This window comes from Ahaetulla prasina, chromosome 5 (genome assembly GCF_028640845.1).
Source record: "Ahaetulla prasina isolate Xishuangbanna chromosome 5, ASM2864084v1, whole genome shotgun sequence".
Classification (NCBI taxonomy): Eukaryota; Metazoa; Chordata; class Lepidosauria; order Squamata; family Colubridae; genus Ahaetulla; species Ahaetulla prasina.
Window position 1 is genome coordinate 15,286,869 of NC_080543.1, and position 15,135 is coordinate 15,302,003.

At 41.1% G+C, this 15,135-nt stretch overlaps 1 protein-coding gene across 4 annotated transcripts in view; it reads left to right on the forward strand.

Moving 5' to 3' along the window:
- Positions 1–15,135, forward strand: part of DEUP1 (deuterosome assembly protein 1) — an 84,783-nt gene that overhangs the window by 24,630 nt on the left and 45,018 nt on the right. For all 4 annotated transcript variants that reach the window (XM_058186603.1, XM_058186605.1, XM_058186604.1 and 1 more), the window contains 4 exons: positions 1,773–1,886; positions 3,083–3,337; positions 12,962–13,107; positions 14,910–15,015. In XM_058186603.1, the coding sequence (XP_058042586.1) occupies positions 1,773–1,886; positions 3,083–3,337; positions 12,962–13,107; positions 14,910–15,015 (621 nt within the window). The remainder of the gene's footprint in view (positions 1–1,772; positions 1,887–3,082; positions 3,338–12,961; positions 13,108–14,909; positions 15,016–15,135) is intronic.

A 15,135-nucleotide genomic window follows, 5' to 3' on the forward strand; every position in this document is an offset into this window, starting at 1 on the left:
TGTGACAGGTTTGCAAGCCCTTACAAGAACAAAATTGCTCATACCACCTCTGACTTCAATGCCGGCATGGATAATTCCAATGAAAAGGCCCGTTGTTGACCTTAAGTGAGCCCCATTCCCGCCTACTACCATTTGGGGATCGATTGCCTATCTTAACCTAATGCTCTGAATAGCTTTCCAAGCGGGGGACCCATAAGTCCGCTATGACAATATTTTTTAATACGCGCAAGAGTGCATTCATAGCGGCATCACGACTGAACTCTGCTCCTATGTGGAGTCCAACAAATGAATCATAACTAGAGGAATTGCAGCCCAGCTTCATTGCTTTGGGCTGATGTATACGAACAAGGGCAAGCCCTTTGTTACTTGAAGGTCTGGTGGAGAAGTAAGCACGGTTCTATGTGAGAATGCCTCTTTGCGGTGGCATTTACCACCAGCCAGATTGGCCAAGATGTTCTCAAACCAATCGCCGGAGTGTTGGAAATGTGGCTATAAGCAGGGAACGTTCTACCACATGTGGACCTGCCCCAAGATTAAAAAATATTGGTGTAAGATAAGAAAAAAAGGGATGCGATGGCTCAGGGGCTAAGACAGCTGAGCTTGTCGATCGAAAGGTCGGCAGTTCGGCGGTTCGAATCCCTAGTGCTGCCGTGTAACAGGGTGAGCTCCCATTACTAGTCCCAGCTTTTGCCAACCTAGCAGTTTCGAAAGCACGTAAAAATGCAAGTAGAAAAAATAGGGACCACCTTTGGTGGGAAGGTAACAGCATTCCGTGCGCCTTTGGCGCTGAGTCACGCCGGCCACATGACCACGGAGACGTCTTCGGACAGCGCTGGCTCTTCAGCTTTGAAACGGAGATGAGCACCGCCCCCTAGAGTCGGCAACGACTAACACGTATGTGCGAGGGGAACCTTGACCTTTTTAAGATAAGAAAGTGGCTGGAAGAAATAACAGAACAGAGGATAGAATTGAGGCCGGAACTGTTTCTCCTGGATATTTTTGATGGGAAAATGGGGAAAGAATTACAATATTTAACGTTACATATCTTAACCGCAAGTAGAATTCTTCTAGCACAGAATTGGAAACAAACAGATACACCTCCAGACCAAATTATAGTAAGAAAAATTTATGAATGTGCAGAGATGGATAGACTGTCTATGGAAATGAAGGCGAGGGAAGAAACCAAGTACTATCAAATTTGGAATAGATGGTATTTCTGGCTTGCAAGTAAATGTAAAACTTAAGGTATAAGAAGTAAAAGTATAATATATAAATTGTAAAATTTGTAGGAAATATATGATATTGATTTGTGAGAAGATGTAACAATAACTTAAATAAGAATATAATTTAGGATAGTTATATATAGAAGTAGGATTTATGTAAATATGACTGTTACAAAAGCTATAGATACCGACATGGAAAAGCTGTTATAAGTGTACATTTGTGTCTTGTGTTTTGTGCTTTAAATGTTGGAAAATTCAATAAATATTATTTTAAAATAGAGAATGCCTCTTTGCAGGCCAAAGAACACTTACCTGTAAGTGCTAAGTGTAACGAATGGCAGATAATGCATTTTGCACCTAGTCAAGGACTATCTAAATTGCTAATAATAATGTATTATGCAAGAACTTTTAAGTGCAAAAGGCCCTTGATATTGAAGGTTGCCCCGGTTGTTCATTTTCAAGAAATATAAAGAGAAAAGTAGATATTCAATCATCTGGTTATTATTTTTTTAATTATTTTTTTTTTGGTCTGCCGCTTTTTTCCTTCAGGAATTTAGAGCAAAATCAAGAGAGTGGGATAAGCAGGAAACGCTGTATCAAAATCATTTGGTTTCTTTAGATGCTCAGCGAAAATTATTGTCTGAGAAATGCAATCTGTTCCAGGTACCATTCTTTGCTTCTTCTCTAAGAGAAATTGGAATTAAATGGACTGTGAAGCCTAGTTAAATACTTACCAGAATATATATATATATATACTCACCCACATTTTCTAAGCCATAAAAATGAATATGTAGATATCTTTGACACACACACACACACACACACACACACACATACATACCATATTTTTGGGATTATAAAATGCACTTTTTCCCCCATAAAAGAGGGTAAAAATTTGGATGCGTCTTATACACTGAATGTAGCCCCGCCCACCTGCCGCCACCCCGCCCCCCAGAAAATGGGGCGCGCACAGCCATAGGCTGTGGCAATCCCTGCAGCCTGAAACAGCTGATCTTCGGGAGGCCAATCCAACCAACAATCAGCTGCTTGTGCTAATCAGGCTGTGCTGAAGCTGAAATTGAAACAGGTTGTTTGCTGCAAGGAGGCGAATTGCTGGGAGGCAGAGACAGATTTTTTTTCCTTCTTTTTCTCCCCAAAAAAGTTGGTGTGTCTTATAGTCCGCAGTGTCTTATACTCCGAAAAATACGGGGTGTATGTGTACACACACACACACACGTAGACAGATTACATTTTTAATAGCAAGAACTGTATCTCAATCACTTCAAATGCTTTTTCCACTCATGAATGTCTCTATAACTCAGACAAATAATGGAGGATGGGAGATTTTTCTACATTCCTTTGTTCAGGCTGCAAGTTTTTTTAGAACTGAGACTACAGCACACTGATAAAGCAGTACAACCATCCTCAACCAGTGGATGCCAGCAAACCAGGTGTTGCTTCTAAGTCATAAGTCAAAGATGGCAGCATTATATACTCTCCATTAAATCTGCATTTCTTCCTCACTCGGTGGAGAATTAGTTGTTGATGTATTCATCATAACTAAAGGGTTCTTTCCCCCTCATGTGGTCTCATTTCCAGAGATCATTGGGCATACATGGATACATTTGCTCTGTTACAAGTTTGGGCTAATCCAGGACTGAGAAATGATCAGTATTACAAGGACATCTCCTATAAATCTAACTGAAATTTGCTTTAAATAAATAGACTTACAGTTCTCAAGTGCCAGCTTTCTATAGCGGCATAAATTTTGGTGTAGAAGAGAAATACCGTTCTTCCCAAAGCAATGAATTTTGTTCAGCTGTTTCCTTGGTTGTTGTTTTTTTTTTCCTTTTTCCCAGAAACAAGCTCAAAATTGTAAAATCCAAGTACACTGTCAAAAGCTGACGCAAAATGATGGGGATACTTGCAGCCAGTACGGAAACAAACAGCTTGGGGTTCAGAACGGTGCTTTTACCGAGCCCGCTGATAGGAACAAATTCTTTATGGAAAAACTTGAGTCAACCGTGAGTGAAATAGCAGTGAGCAGAAACAAACTACAAGAGGAAAACTTAAAGCTCCAACAGGAAGTAAAAATGTACCAAAGGAAATGCCAGGTAAAGGCAAAGCTATTTGCTCGTTGTTGTTTCTAAACTGTGGCTTTGTAATGATTTTATGGGAACGATACTTATTTTTATTTTATTTATTTATTTATTTTGTCGAGTACATGTTAGATAATATATATAAGTATAAGCATGAATTGAATACATAAAATGAATACAATTAAAGGGAACATTAGGACAGGGACGGTAGGCATGCTGGTGCTCTTTTGTACACCCCTTACAGACCTCTTAGGAATGGGGTGAGGTCAACAGTAAACAGTCTTAGGTGAAAGTTTTGGGGGTTTTGGGATGAGACCACAGAGTCTGGTAGTGCATTCCAGGCATTAACAACTTTGTTACTGAAGTTGTATTTTCTGCAATCGAGTTTGGAGCGGTTCACTTTAAGTTTGTATCTATTGTGTGCTTGTGTATTGTGGTGGTTGAAGCTGAAGTAGTCATTGACAGGTAGGACATTGTAGCAGATGATTTTATGAGCTATGCTCAGGTCATACCGAAGGCGGCGGAGTTCTACATTTTCTAAACTTAGAATTTCAAGTCTGGTGGCATAAGGTATTTTGTTGCGAGCAGAGGAGTGGAGGACTCTTCTCGTGAAATATTTCTGGACGCGCTCAATTGGATGGGTGCTGCTGCCAATCTAGAAAGATTTGTGAGCACATGAATGCTGATAGGACATATAAATGGTGACAGCTATGTACTATGGATGTAACCAGCTTTCCCCAAAGAAAAGGAGTTTAGAATCTCTTGGATTGCATAGGTAACTTGATAAAAGTTGTCAATGATCAAGCAATGAATGAATGAATGAATGAAAGAAAGAAAGTCACCACTTGTATGCAACAGTTTTCCCTTTCCCAAAGTCTTACCTATGGAATAAGAAAGATTTGGGAAAACAGTAACTGTATCCAGAATTCAGAAGAAGAATCTGTGTGCAGGGTGGGCCCAGGAAGCTGATCTCCTATTTAAAATCCTGCAGATTGTTCCTTTGGAGGGTTTATAATGCAAAGTTAAAAAACCTCTCATGTATGTTTTCCTGTGATGGAAAATAAAAGACTTACAGCTGTTGACGAATGAGGAATGCCTCTAGTTATAGCCAAGTGGTGGTGTGGTTTTTTCCTCCCTCCTAATCCCACATGTTGTTCCTCATTACTGTTGAAATATCTCTGACTTAAGCAGTCAGAATTCTGTCTGTCCTGCAACCCGAATAGAACAGAGCAGAACAGAATAGAATAGACACACAATGAATTTGTCTTTGGTGCATATGCTCTCAGTGTACATAAAAAGACAAGATGTTGTCAAGAATCACAACACCCAATGACAGTCATACGGTACAATAAGCACGCAAATCATACTAGGAAATGATCACTGTAAATAAAATAAATTTTATGTATTTAAAAAATAAAACCTCCATTAAGGATTGCTGCGCTTAACCTGTTGAATTTACAAGAACAGTGCCTGAGTTTTGTCCATTTCGATCCATTAAGAAGCAGAAGAAAGCAGGAGATGTGCAAAATAATTGCGGTTGTAGTCAAGCCATTCAGTCGGGCCTGACCCTCAGCTATTCTAAGCCTGGCTAAGTGGCTCAGTAGCTAAGACACTGAACTTATTGATCAGAAAGGTCAGCAGTTTGGCAGTTCAAATCCCTAGTATAGGTCTCCTGCATGAGCAGGGGGATGGACTAGATGACCTCCAAGGTCCCTTCCAACTCTGTTACTGTTATTCTAGGGATCAGCCCTCTCCATGCCCATGCCGCCACTTGGCATCCAGGCAACTCAAAACCTCTGCCGAAAATAGCTGTAGCTTTACTGCTTTTCCAGGAATGTCTACTTACTAGGGACATAAACCTGGACATTATCATTTCCTTTTATTGGTTCCTACTGGAAGTGGGGAGAGATTGTCTTTTTTAAATCAATAGAGGCAAAGCTGCTAATAGCATCTCCTTGACTGCTGCAACCGTTTATTCCACCCTCAAGGGATGAAGCTTCTCTTCGTATTAACCCAGTTGAGGCAAAGTTTCCAATTATTCTCTAACGTTTAGAAAGCTCTTTTTCTTTCCACAAATCAGGAATTCTCTGGAAAACAGACGTTATCTCTGGACATTTCTCGGATGCTTAGAAAGTTCCACATTTTAATTAGAGGCTGCTTAGAAGGATATTAAATCCATGCTTTTCCCAGGACCTCAGTTTGCAACTTCACCCTAAGGGGTTGTTCTTGCTTTTTTTCCCCTCCAAGGGACCAACATTTTCTACCCCAGTGTTGTGACTCGTCCTCCCTCCTCTCCTCAGCCGGGCCCCTCCCGTCTCCAACCGGGCCTTTTATCAGACTCCGAGTCTGATAATGAAGATGAAAGGCCTGTCATGACTCCAGCCCCCGGCCCTGGCCCCATGCCCGGAGAGGATTCAAAGAGTGAAAGGAGAAGCCCAATAAACCTCACTCATACAGCGTGTGTTCCTTTGGCTCAGCCTTCAGAGCAGGAAGCCAGCCAGGGCCTACTCCCTCTGACCCCTCCCTTTCCCAGCCGCTGACAGCAGATCCAGCTGAAGACAATTCAGGGTGGGAGGACCCTCGCTCCCGGAGATCTGAGAGGTGACGCCAGCAGAAGGAAGGGTGGGGCAGGCCTGGATAACTGCTGAGTCATGGAGCCACACCCCACAGCCTATATAAAGGACCTGCTTTTGGCATTTCAACCTTGAGTCAAGCAAAGTCTTATCTAGTTCACTGATATCGGACTCTATCGCTGAAGTCACAACTTGGACTCCTGCCTGCCCTGATAAACCTCGAAGGAACTTGGCAAGCTTCAGAGGCTTTGTTGCCAAGTTTGTTACGGACTTCCTTGACTCGTTCGTCGGAGTGGGAGTGGGACACGACACCCAGATTAAATTGTTGGAAGGAAAATCCATCTGGTTCAGTTTCAAGCTGGGAGAAAGATGCCGGAAATAAAATGGAGGCTGGAAGCTGACTGGAAAGAAGGTCCATTTATTGATGGAGAGAACCACCAGTGTTTGTGGTTCTGGGGCAGCTGACCAAGTAGCTTAGATGAGTGCCAGGATTTTTATACAGGTCCTGAAATGTTGCTGGAGAATGTGTGTGTGTGTGCACGTAATGTCTGAAGTGCCCTTAGGAAATTGTGCAATGTAGTGAGCTCTGTATCTTCTGCTAAATGGTGGTGGGTTAATCTTATTATGTCCTAAATCATGGGGGGCAAACTCAATTTGATTGAGGGCCGCATCAGGGTTGTGTTTGACCTCGGCAGGGGTGGGCGTGGCCATCTTGACATCACTCCTGTTGGCGCCTATGGTGGCCCATGCGCTCTGCCAACGAAAACAGGCTCTCGAGCTCTGTTTTTGGCTGCCATGGCCTCCTGCAACCCCCTGCCAGCGAAAATGGAGCTTGGGAGCACTTTTTTGCTGGCAGAAGCACCGCGGGCTGGTCCTTCGCTACTTCCAGGGTGGCCCCATGGGCCAGATCTAAGTACCCTGAAGGCCGGATCTGGGCCCTGGGCCTTGAGTTTAACACCCCTGTCCTAAATGGTCATGTCTTGTTTTTAGAATTTTGGATGGAAGAGAACGTAAGTTTTAATCCCATCCCTGGAGGTGAAGGCCTTTTGTTTTATGAATAGGCTGGCCCAATCTTTCTTAATGGGCCCAAAATATCTGCTGGGGGCTATTCAGAAAGACTGGGTCTGCTTTCTGTCTTTAAGAGTGTAGGAAGTTAGCACCCACCCCCCTCCTAGAAGAATGAAATATTTTAGAAAATATTTAAAAAGGCAGAATATATTTCCCTGGATGAGAAATGGAGAAACATGTTTTAAGGACAAAGCAGCTCCCGGCAACTTCCTGCAACCCCCCCCCCACCTTTATCAATGGGCCATTAAGGCCTCAGCCAAGCTCACTCATTCCCCCCATCTTTGTCAATGGGCCATCATCTGCAACACAATAGGACCCACCTAGCAACAGAAACTCACCACATGGCACCTGGGAAGATTACATCAGCCAGCAAGGCTAGCTAAGACCCCCACCCCCTGGGAGTCTGACAACCAATCAGGATACTCTTCTTGTGCCCCAGAAAGTTCAAAGCTCAGAAAAAGCATAAAGCCAGGGAGCACACAGGATCTCATCCCTTTTTTTGTTCAGGAACTTAAGCCATGTGATCCTGACCACCATTAAACCATCTTTCCAAGCAGTCTCCATGTTTCCAGTGTCTTTATCCCCACTTGGAACTGAACCCAGATGGATATTTCTTCCAACAAGAGCTTGTTTGTCCATTTCTCCTTTCGGGAAATATAATATTCTGTCTCTTTTAATATTCCCCAAAATATTTCATTCTTCTAGGGGATGTCTTCCACAAGTGGGATGACCTGAGGTATCTCTTTATGTACACGGTAGAAAGTAATTTACTCATGAGAATGCAAATCTCTTTGCAGCTGGCAAATAACCTGAAGTACTGTGATTTACAGTGCATTCAAAAAGTATTGAATCTCCCTTCACTTTTGTCGATTTTGTTGTGCTGCAGCCTGATTCTACAGTTGTTGAAATTCATTTTTTCACCTCATTAATCTACCCTCAGTACTCCATAATGACAAAGTGAAAACAGAATTTTAGAAATGTCTGTAAATGTATTAAAAAGAAAAATAACACCCTGAAATTTCACTTTGGCATAAGTGTTCAGACCAGTGGTGAAATGTAAAATTTGTTATTACCGGTTCTGTGGGCGTGGCTTGGTGGGACAATTTAATGTGACTGGGTGGGTGTGGCCAACTTTTTTTTTAACTTTTAAAAGCATTTTTCTACAACTTCTTCAGCCGAAGCAGTTGTAAAAAAATGCTTTTAAAAGGCTCTGGCGATCCCAGCTGAGTTGCCTAATCAACAGAGGCTTTTCTTTTCTTTTAAAAGCATTTTTTTTTCCCTTAAAAGAAAAAAAAACCTCTGACGATCAGGCAACTCAGCTGCGATCACCAGAGCCTTTTAAAAGCATTTTTTACAACCTCTTCGACTTCTGACAAATGCTTTTAAAAGGCTCTGACGATCCCAGCTAAGTTGCGTGATCATCAGACGCTTTTTTTTTTACTTTTAAAACATTTTTTCGGCCGAAGAAAAAATGCTTATAAAAGTAAAAAAATACCCTCTGATGATCGCACGGCTCAGCTGGGCATGGGGGGGGGGGCAGGTATTTTTGCTACCGGTTCTCTGAACCACCCGCCACCATCGCTACTGAATCAGGCGATCCGGTCCGAACCGGGAACATTTCACCCCTGGTTCAGACCCTTTGCAACAACGCTTGAAATTTAGCTCAGGTGCCTCCCATTTGTAGAATCAGGCTGCAGCATAAGAAAATTGACAGACGTGAAGGGGGTTTGAATACTTTCTGAATGCACTGTATCTGGCAGGAGGGGCTACATTCACGACCTAACTAGGTAAAGGCTTTCTACCCAACTTTTAATCCAGAGAAAGTTCAGGAATTGACATTTTTTCATTTCATATTTCAGAAAGACAAGAATGTAGCAAAGCCCGGATATCCCAATTTTATATGAGTTTTTAATGAGTTTTTGATATTAGGAGAGATAGATAAGTGACAGAGAGAGAGGAGAGAGGAAGAGAGGGAAACGGAGGATGAGAGAGAGAAAAATGAGAGAGAGAGAGAGAGAGAGAGCATAAAGCTGATATATGTTTACAATGTCATGTTGTGACAATGTTAATATTATGTAGGAATAGGTAATAAACAGAAGTTCCAAATGTGTGGCTTCCCTCTTCTAAAGGTGCTTTTTCAGGAGGCAAGTGGACTTCCTGGTTTTTTCTTTGAAGACGTTTCTCTCTTCATCCAAGATGCTTCTTCAGCTCTGACTGGATGGTGGGGAATGGAAGGATTTATATTCTTCCTTGCTGTCTGCAAGGAGTTTAAATCCTTCCATCCCCCACTCTCCTGTCAGAGCTGAAGAAGCATCTTGGATGAGAAGCGAAACGTCTTCAAAGAAAAAACCAGGACATCCAGTTTCCTCCTGAAAAAGCCCGTTTGGGATAACTATGAGCTGGATGACTGAGAATCTCTGCAGATTTCCCTCTTTTAAGGACGTCTCCCAACTGAGTTAAAATGTCACCACACATACTGGGGTCAATAAAAACTTGACTCCAGCATGAAATTGGTAATCCCTGTTTTCTTTTCTTTTTTAAATTTTTTTTTATTGTTTTAATGTTATACGCAATCTGACAAACACACAACATATAACATATAAATATTTCCTATTTCTAAACAGCTTTCCTTTCGCTTTTATACCTTTCCTCCCAAATCACATTTGTTATTTTATTTTCTTGCTTATCCCCTTTTCTTTATTTACATTAAATTATTTAATACTAATAGCTTTACTTTTCTAGAGTCTTATATATTTATTATTTACATATTATATATTTCTAATACATTCTGTGCATTCTAATTTCTCCCTTTATTTTTCCCTTAAAAGAAAAAAACCTCTGACGATCAGGCAACTCAGCTGCGATCACCAGAGCCTTTTAAAAGCATTTTTTACAACCGACTTCTGACAAATGCTTTTAAAAGGCTCTGACGATCCCAGCTAAGTTGCGTGATCATCAGACGCTTTTTTTTTTACTTTTAAAACATTTTTTCGGCCGAAGAAAAAATGCTTATAAAAGTAAAAAAATACCCTCTGATGATCGCATGGCTCAGCTGGGCATGGGGGGGGGGCAGGTATTTTTGCTACCGGTTCTCTGAACCACCCGCCACCATCGCTACTGAATCAGGCGATCCGGTCCGAACCGGGAACATTTCACCCCTGGTTCAGACCCTTTGCAACAACGCTTGAAATTTAGCTCAGGTGCCTCCCATTTGTAGAATCAGGCTGCAGCATAAGAAAATTGACAGACGTGAAGGGGGTTTGAATACTTTCTGAATGCACTGTATCTGGCAGGAGGGGCTACATTCACGACCTAACTAGGTAAAGGCTTTCTACCCAACTTTTAATCCAGAGAAAGTTCAGGAATTGACATTTTTTCATTTCATATTTCAGAAAGACAAGAATGTAGCAAAGCCCGGATATCCCAATTTTATATGAGTTTTTAATGAGTTTTTGATATTAGGAGAGATAGATAAGTGACAGAGAGAGAGAGAGAGAAAAATGAGAGAGAGAAAAATGAGAGAGAGAGAGAGAGAGAGAGAGAGAGAGAGAGAGAGAGAGAGAGAGAGAGAGAGCATAAAGCTGATATATGTTTACAATGTCATGTTGTGACAATGTTAATATTATGTAGGAATAGGTAATAAACAGAAGTTCCAAATGTGTGGCTTCCCTCTTCTAAAGGTGCTTTTTCAGGAGGCAAGTGGACTTCCTGGTTTTTTCTTTGAAGACGTTTCTCTCTTCATCCAAGACGCTTCTTCAGCTCTGACTGGATGGTGGGGAATGGAAGGATTTATATTCTTCCTTGCTGTCTGCAAGGAGTTTAAATCCTTCCATCCCCCACTCTCCTGTCAGAGCTGAAGAAGCATCTTGGATGAGAAGCGAAACGTCTTCAAAGAAAAAACCAGGACATCCAGTTTCCTCCTGAAAAAGCCCGTTTGGGATAACTATGAGCTGGATGACTGAGAATCTCTGCAGATTTCCCTCTTCTAAGGACGTCTCCCAACTGAGTTAAAATGTCACCACACATACTGGGGTCAATAAAAACTTGACTCCAGCATGAAATTGGTAATCCCTGTTTTCTTTTCTTTTTTAAATTTTTTTTTATTGTTTTAATGTTATACGCAATCTGACAAACACACAACATAGGAAATATTTCCTATTTCTAAACAGCTTTCCTTTTGCTTTTATACCTTTCCTCCCAAATCATATTTGTTATTTTATTTTCTTGCTTATCCCCTTTTTTTTATTTACATTAAATTATCTAATACTAATAGCTTTACTTTTCTAGAGTCTTATATATTTATTATTTACATATTATATATTTCTAATACATTCTGTGCATTCTAATTTCTCCCCTTTATTTTTTCCCTTTATTTCTAGACTCAAGCCATTCATACCATTTATTCCAGATTATATAATAATCTGTCTCTTCTTTCTCTTTAATTTCTTTTGTTAACTTGTCCATTTCGGCACATTCTAAAACTTTCCCTATCACTTCTTCATCAGTTGGTATCTTTTCCTGTTTCCAGTTTTGTGCATATGCTATTCGTGCAGCTGTTATAATGTGCAAAATCAGATATTTTATTTCTTTGATGTATGTTCTCATAAAGATTCCTAGTAAAAATGTTTCCAGTTTATTTTCAACTGCTTGTTTTGTTAATTTTTCTAGCCATTTTTTAATATTTGCCCAGAATTTTTTGCCACCAGACATGTCCACCATAGATGTTCCCTGAGATTTTTTAAATAAAATTAAATAGGCAATCCCTATTTTCAATCGGATTCTCATTGCCTCTGTTACCAGTCATTGCCACTCACCAGAAAATCTTGCAGATTATATCTGGGTGAGGGGAAAAATAAAGTTCTCTGCCTCCAACTATTCTCCACACCTCTTCAAATCTCAGTTCATAAGGTACCTTTAGGGGAGCCTTGTGATTAAAGTGGTAGAAAACATATGCAGTCTGTTGTGAAGGTCGATATGTGATTGAATTATTGAATGTAATACGATTCTGAAGTGCTTTTCAGAATATCCAGCCCCATCATCTGTTTTGGATTACGACGGATACCTGTGCATAGCACATCCTTCATGTTAACCATATTGTTGTAATCAGGACAGGAGTTTTTAATGTGTACTGAATCTGTGCCAGCTTTCTTAGAAGTCAGTACCACAAAAGGGCCCATTTTCTTTCTGAATGTACAAAGGCTGACAGCTTCCTTGCTTTATTTCAAAGCGATCTTCCTGTGGAGAGAACCTGGCAACTCAAAAATTTTATAAGGGCAATAAAAAAAACCACGAAGCCTACTTTCCGAATGAACAAGAGTCTTTGGTTCCATGCAGTGGTGAAATGTAAAATTTGTTACTACTAGTTCTGTGGATGTGGCCAACTTTTTTTTCTTTTTTCTTTTAAAAGCATATTTAAAAGAGGTTGTAAAAAATGCTTTTAAAGGTTTTCTGATGATTCCAGCTGAGTTGCCTGATCGTCAGAGGCTTTTCCTTTCTTTTAAAAGTATTTTTTGCCTTTAAAAGAAAAAAAGCCTCTGATAATCAGACAACTCAATGGGATCGTCAGAGCCTTTTAAAACCACTTTTTACAACTTCTTCAGCCGAAGAGGTTGTAGAAAAAATGATTTTAAAAAGTTCTTACAATTCCAGCTGAGCCGCGCGATCATCAGAGGCTTTTTTTTTTACTTTTAAAAGCATTTTTTCAGCTGAAGAAAAAATGCTTTTAAAAGTGAAAAAAAAAGAAACCTATGATGATCGCGCGGCTCAGCTGGGAGGCATGGGGGGGGGCAGGGATTTTTGCTACTGGTTCTCCGAACCACCCACCGCCATCGCTATCGGATCACGCGATCCGGTCCGAACTGGGAGCATTTCACCCCTGGTTCCATGGAGCATCAGCATTAAAGGCTCTGCAAAAGAGAGCTCTGAATGTTACAGAATCATGAAACGGCAAGTTATCAGTGAACAAATGAATTTGAGTGGGGTGTTTGGATTTATTTAGAACACGGAAGCCAGACTCGCGGAAGTGAGGAATGAACTGCAGTCTCGTGAAGACCTCCTAACTATGGTGGAACTGGAATGCCAGCAGCTGCGAAAGGAAGTGGCCAAAATTGAAGAGTATAAAAACAAAGAAGGAAATCAAGTGAAGTAGGTATTGAAACAAATTCAAATTCAAATCAAATTCGAACTTTTCTTGTCAGAGTACAACAGGCATACAACGAGATTGGCTGAGCCTCCCTTCATGCACCCACCCCCAACACAACACAACTCACAGTGAAGATTTATTGGGTTAAGAAAATCCTTAACCCAATAAATCATATTAACAAAACACCCAGTCCTATTACACCAGTGTGAACATGTAACACATTGCACCGGCCCTGCAGTCCATCATACTACGGAGTTATGATGTTATTTCTCATTCAGGAGACTGACAGCCCACGGATAAAAACGGTTCTTCACCCTATTTGTGCGGCTGCCTATGCTTCTATATCTCTTTCCCGACGGCAGGAGAATAAAGAAGCGCTGACCAGGGTGTGAGTTGTCCCTGAGGATTTTCCTCACTCTTCTAAGGCACCAAGCCCTAGCGATGTCGTCTAGTGATATCAGGGGACAGCCCATGATGTTTTGTGCTGTGCTCACCACCCTCTGTAATGTCTTTCTATCCGTGGCTGTCAAGCCGGCATACCACACTGTAATGGAATGAGTGAGGACGCTTTCTATTGTGGACCGGTAAAAGGAGGTCATCAGTTGTTGTTCCACTATACACCTATGCTTCCAAAACTGGCTCCGTGGTTTCTACGTGGCAGTAGAGGCATGATCTTCTGTAGGCCAATTGGGAAATAAGTCTCAGTAGAGACTCACTCAGTAGGGACCGGGGTGAAATCCAGCAGGTCCTGACAGGTTCTGGAGAACCGGTAGCAGAAATTTTGAGTAGTTCGGAGAACTGGCAAATACCATCTCTGGCTGGCCTCGGAGTGGGGTGGGAATGGAGATTTTGCAGTAACCTTCCCCCAGGAGTGGGGAGGGAATGGGGATTTTGCAGTATCCTTCCCCTGGAGTGGGGTGGGAATGCAGATTTTGCAATATCCTTCCCCTGCCATGCTCACCAAGCCACCCCCACGCATAAGTTTAGTTCACGTTATGTAAGTGAAACTAAATGGCGCTATAGTGCAACCACAAACAAAAGAGCCTCATCCCAGAATAGCTCGCGCATCTCCCCACCACCACCCAGCTGTAACAGACAAGCAGAGCTGGTAGCCAGTGCCCTCCCTCCAAACCAAATCCACGATGCGCGAGAGGCATGCGCAGATGATGATACACAACGCATTACTGTGGAACCGGTGGGCGGTTAGAAAATTTTACTACTAACAGAGATACAAAAGTGGGCGGTAGGTATAAAAAGGTTGACTACCCCTATATACCCTGTGGGGTAGTTTTAGTTACATTGACCACCAGGAGGCATTGTGTGACTGGTTTCATTCTTATTAGGCATCATCAGAGATACATAGCCGGATTTTATGAAATTATTAGATAATTACTGCCCTGGCTATAAATATTGTATAGAGACTTATTCTGTACACTAAAAAATACAGCAGGGAAATAAGTGAAGAAAATATACATTGTAGAATATAATTGATACTCCCTTTTAGCAATCATTTTTCTAAGGTCAAGTCTTGTATTTTATACTTACAAAAATGTATTTTTATTGTAAGTATATTCCTGTGACATATGAATACATGTGTGGAGAGGGGAAGCCCTTGAGAAGAAAATTTATGTATCACATTCATTGTAAGCGTGGGAGAAATCCTCTGACTTGCTCAGAAACTGGAAATAATCAGATCTTCCTGAGAGACATTTCCTATATCTTCTCTGATTTTATTTAAATATTTTTTTTCTGTAAAGACAAATGCTTTGGGTGAGGAGCTTGAAATTTATATATATTTTAATAGGCTTCAGTCAGCTTATGCACAATGCATCAAGGATCTGGAAATAAAGAAAACTCAGATACTTATTCTGGAAAAGCAGCAGGACCATCTACAAAAAGAGCTAAACGAGGTATTATTATTTATTTATTTATTTTGAAGATACATTTCAAAATGTCTCGTAGCCAGTATTATTGGGGATGAGTTCGATCCTAAGTAGAGGCAGATATTTCTCTCTCTGGGGACGCTGAGA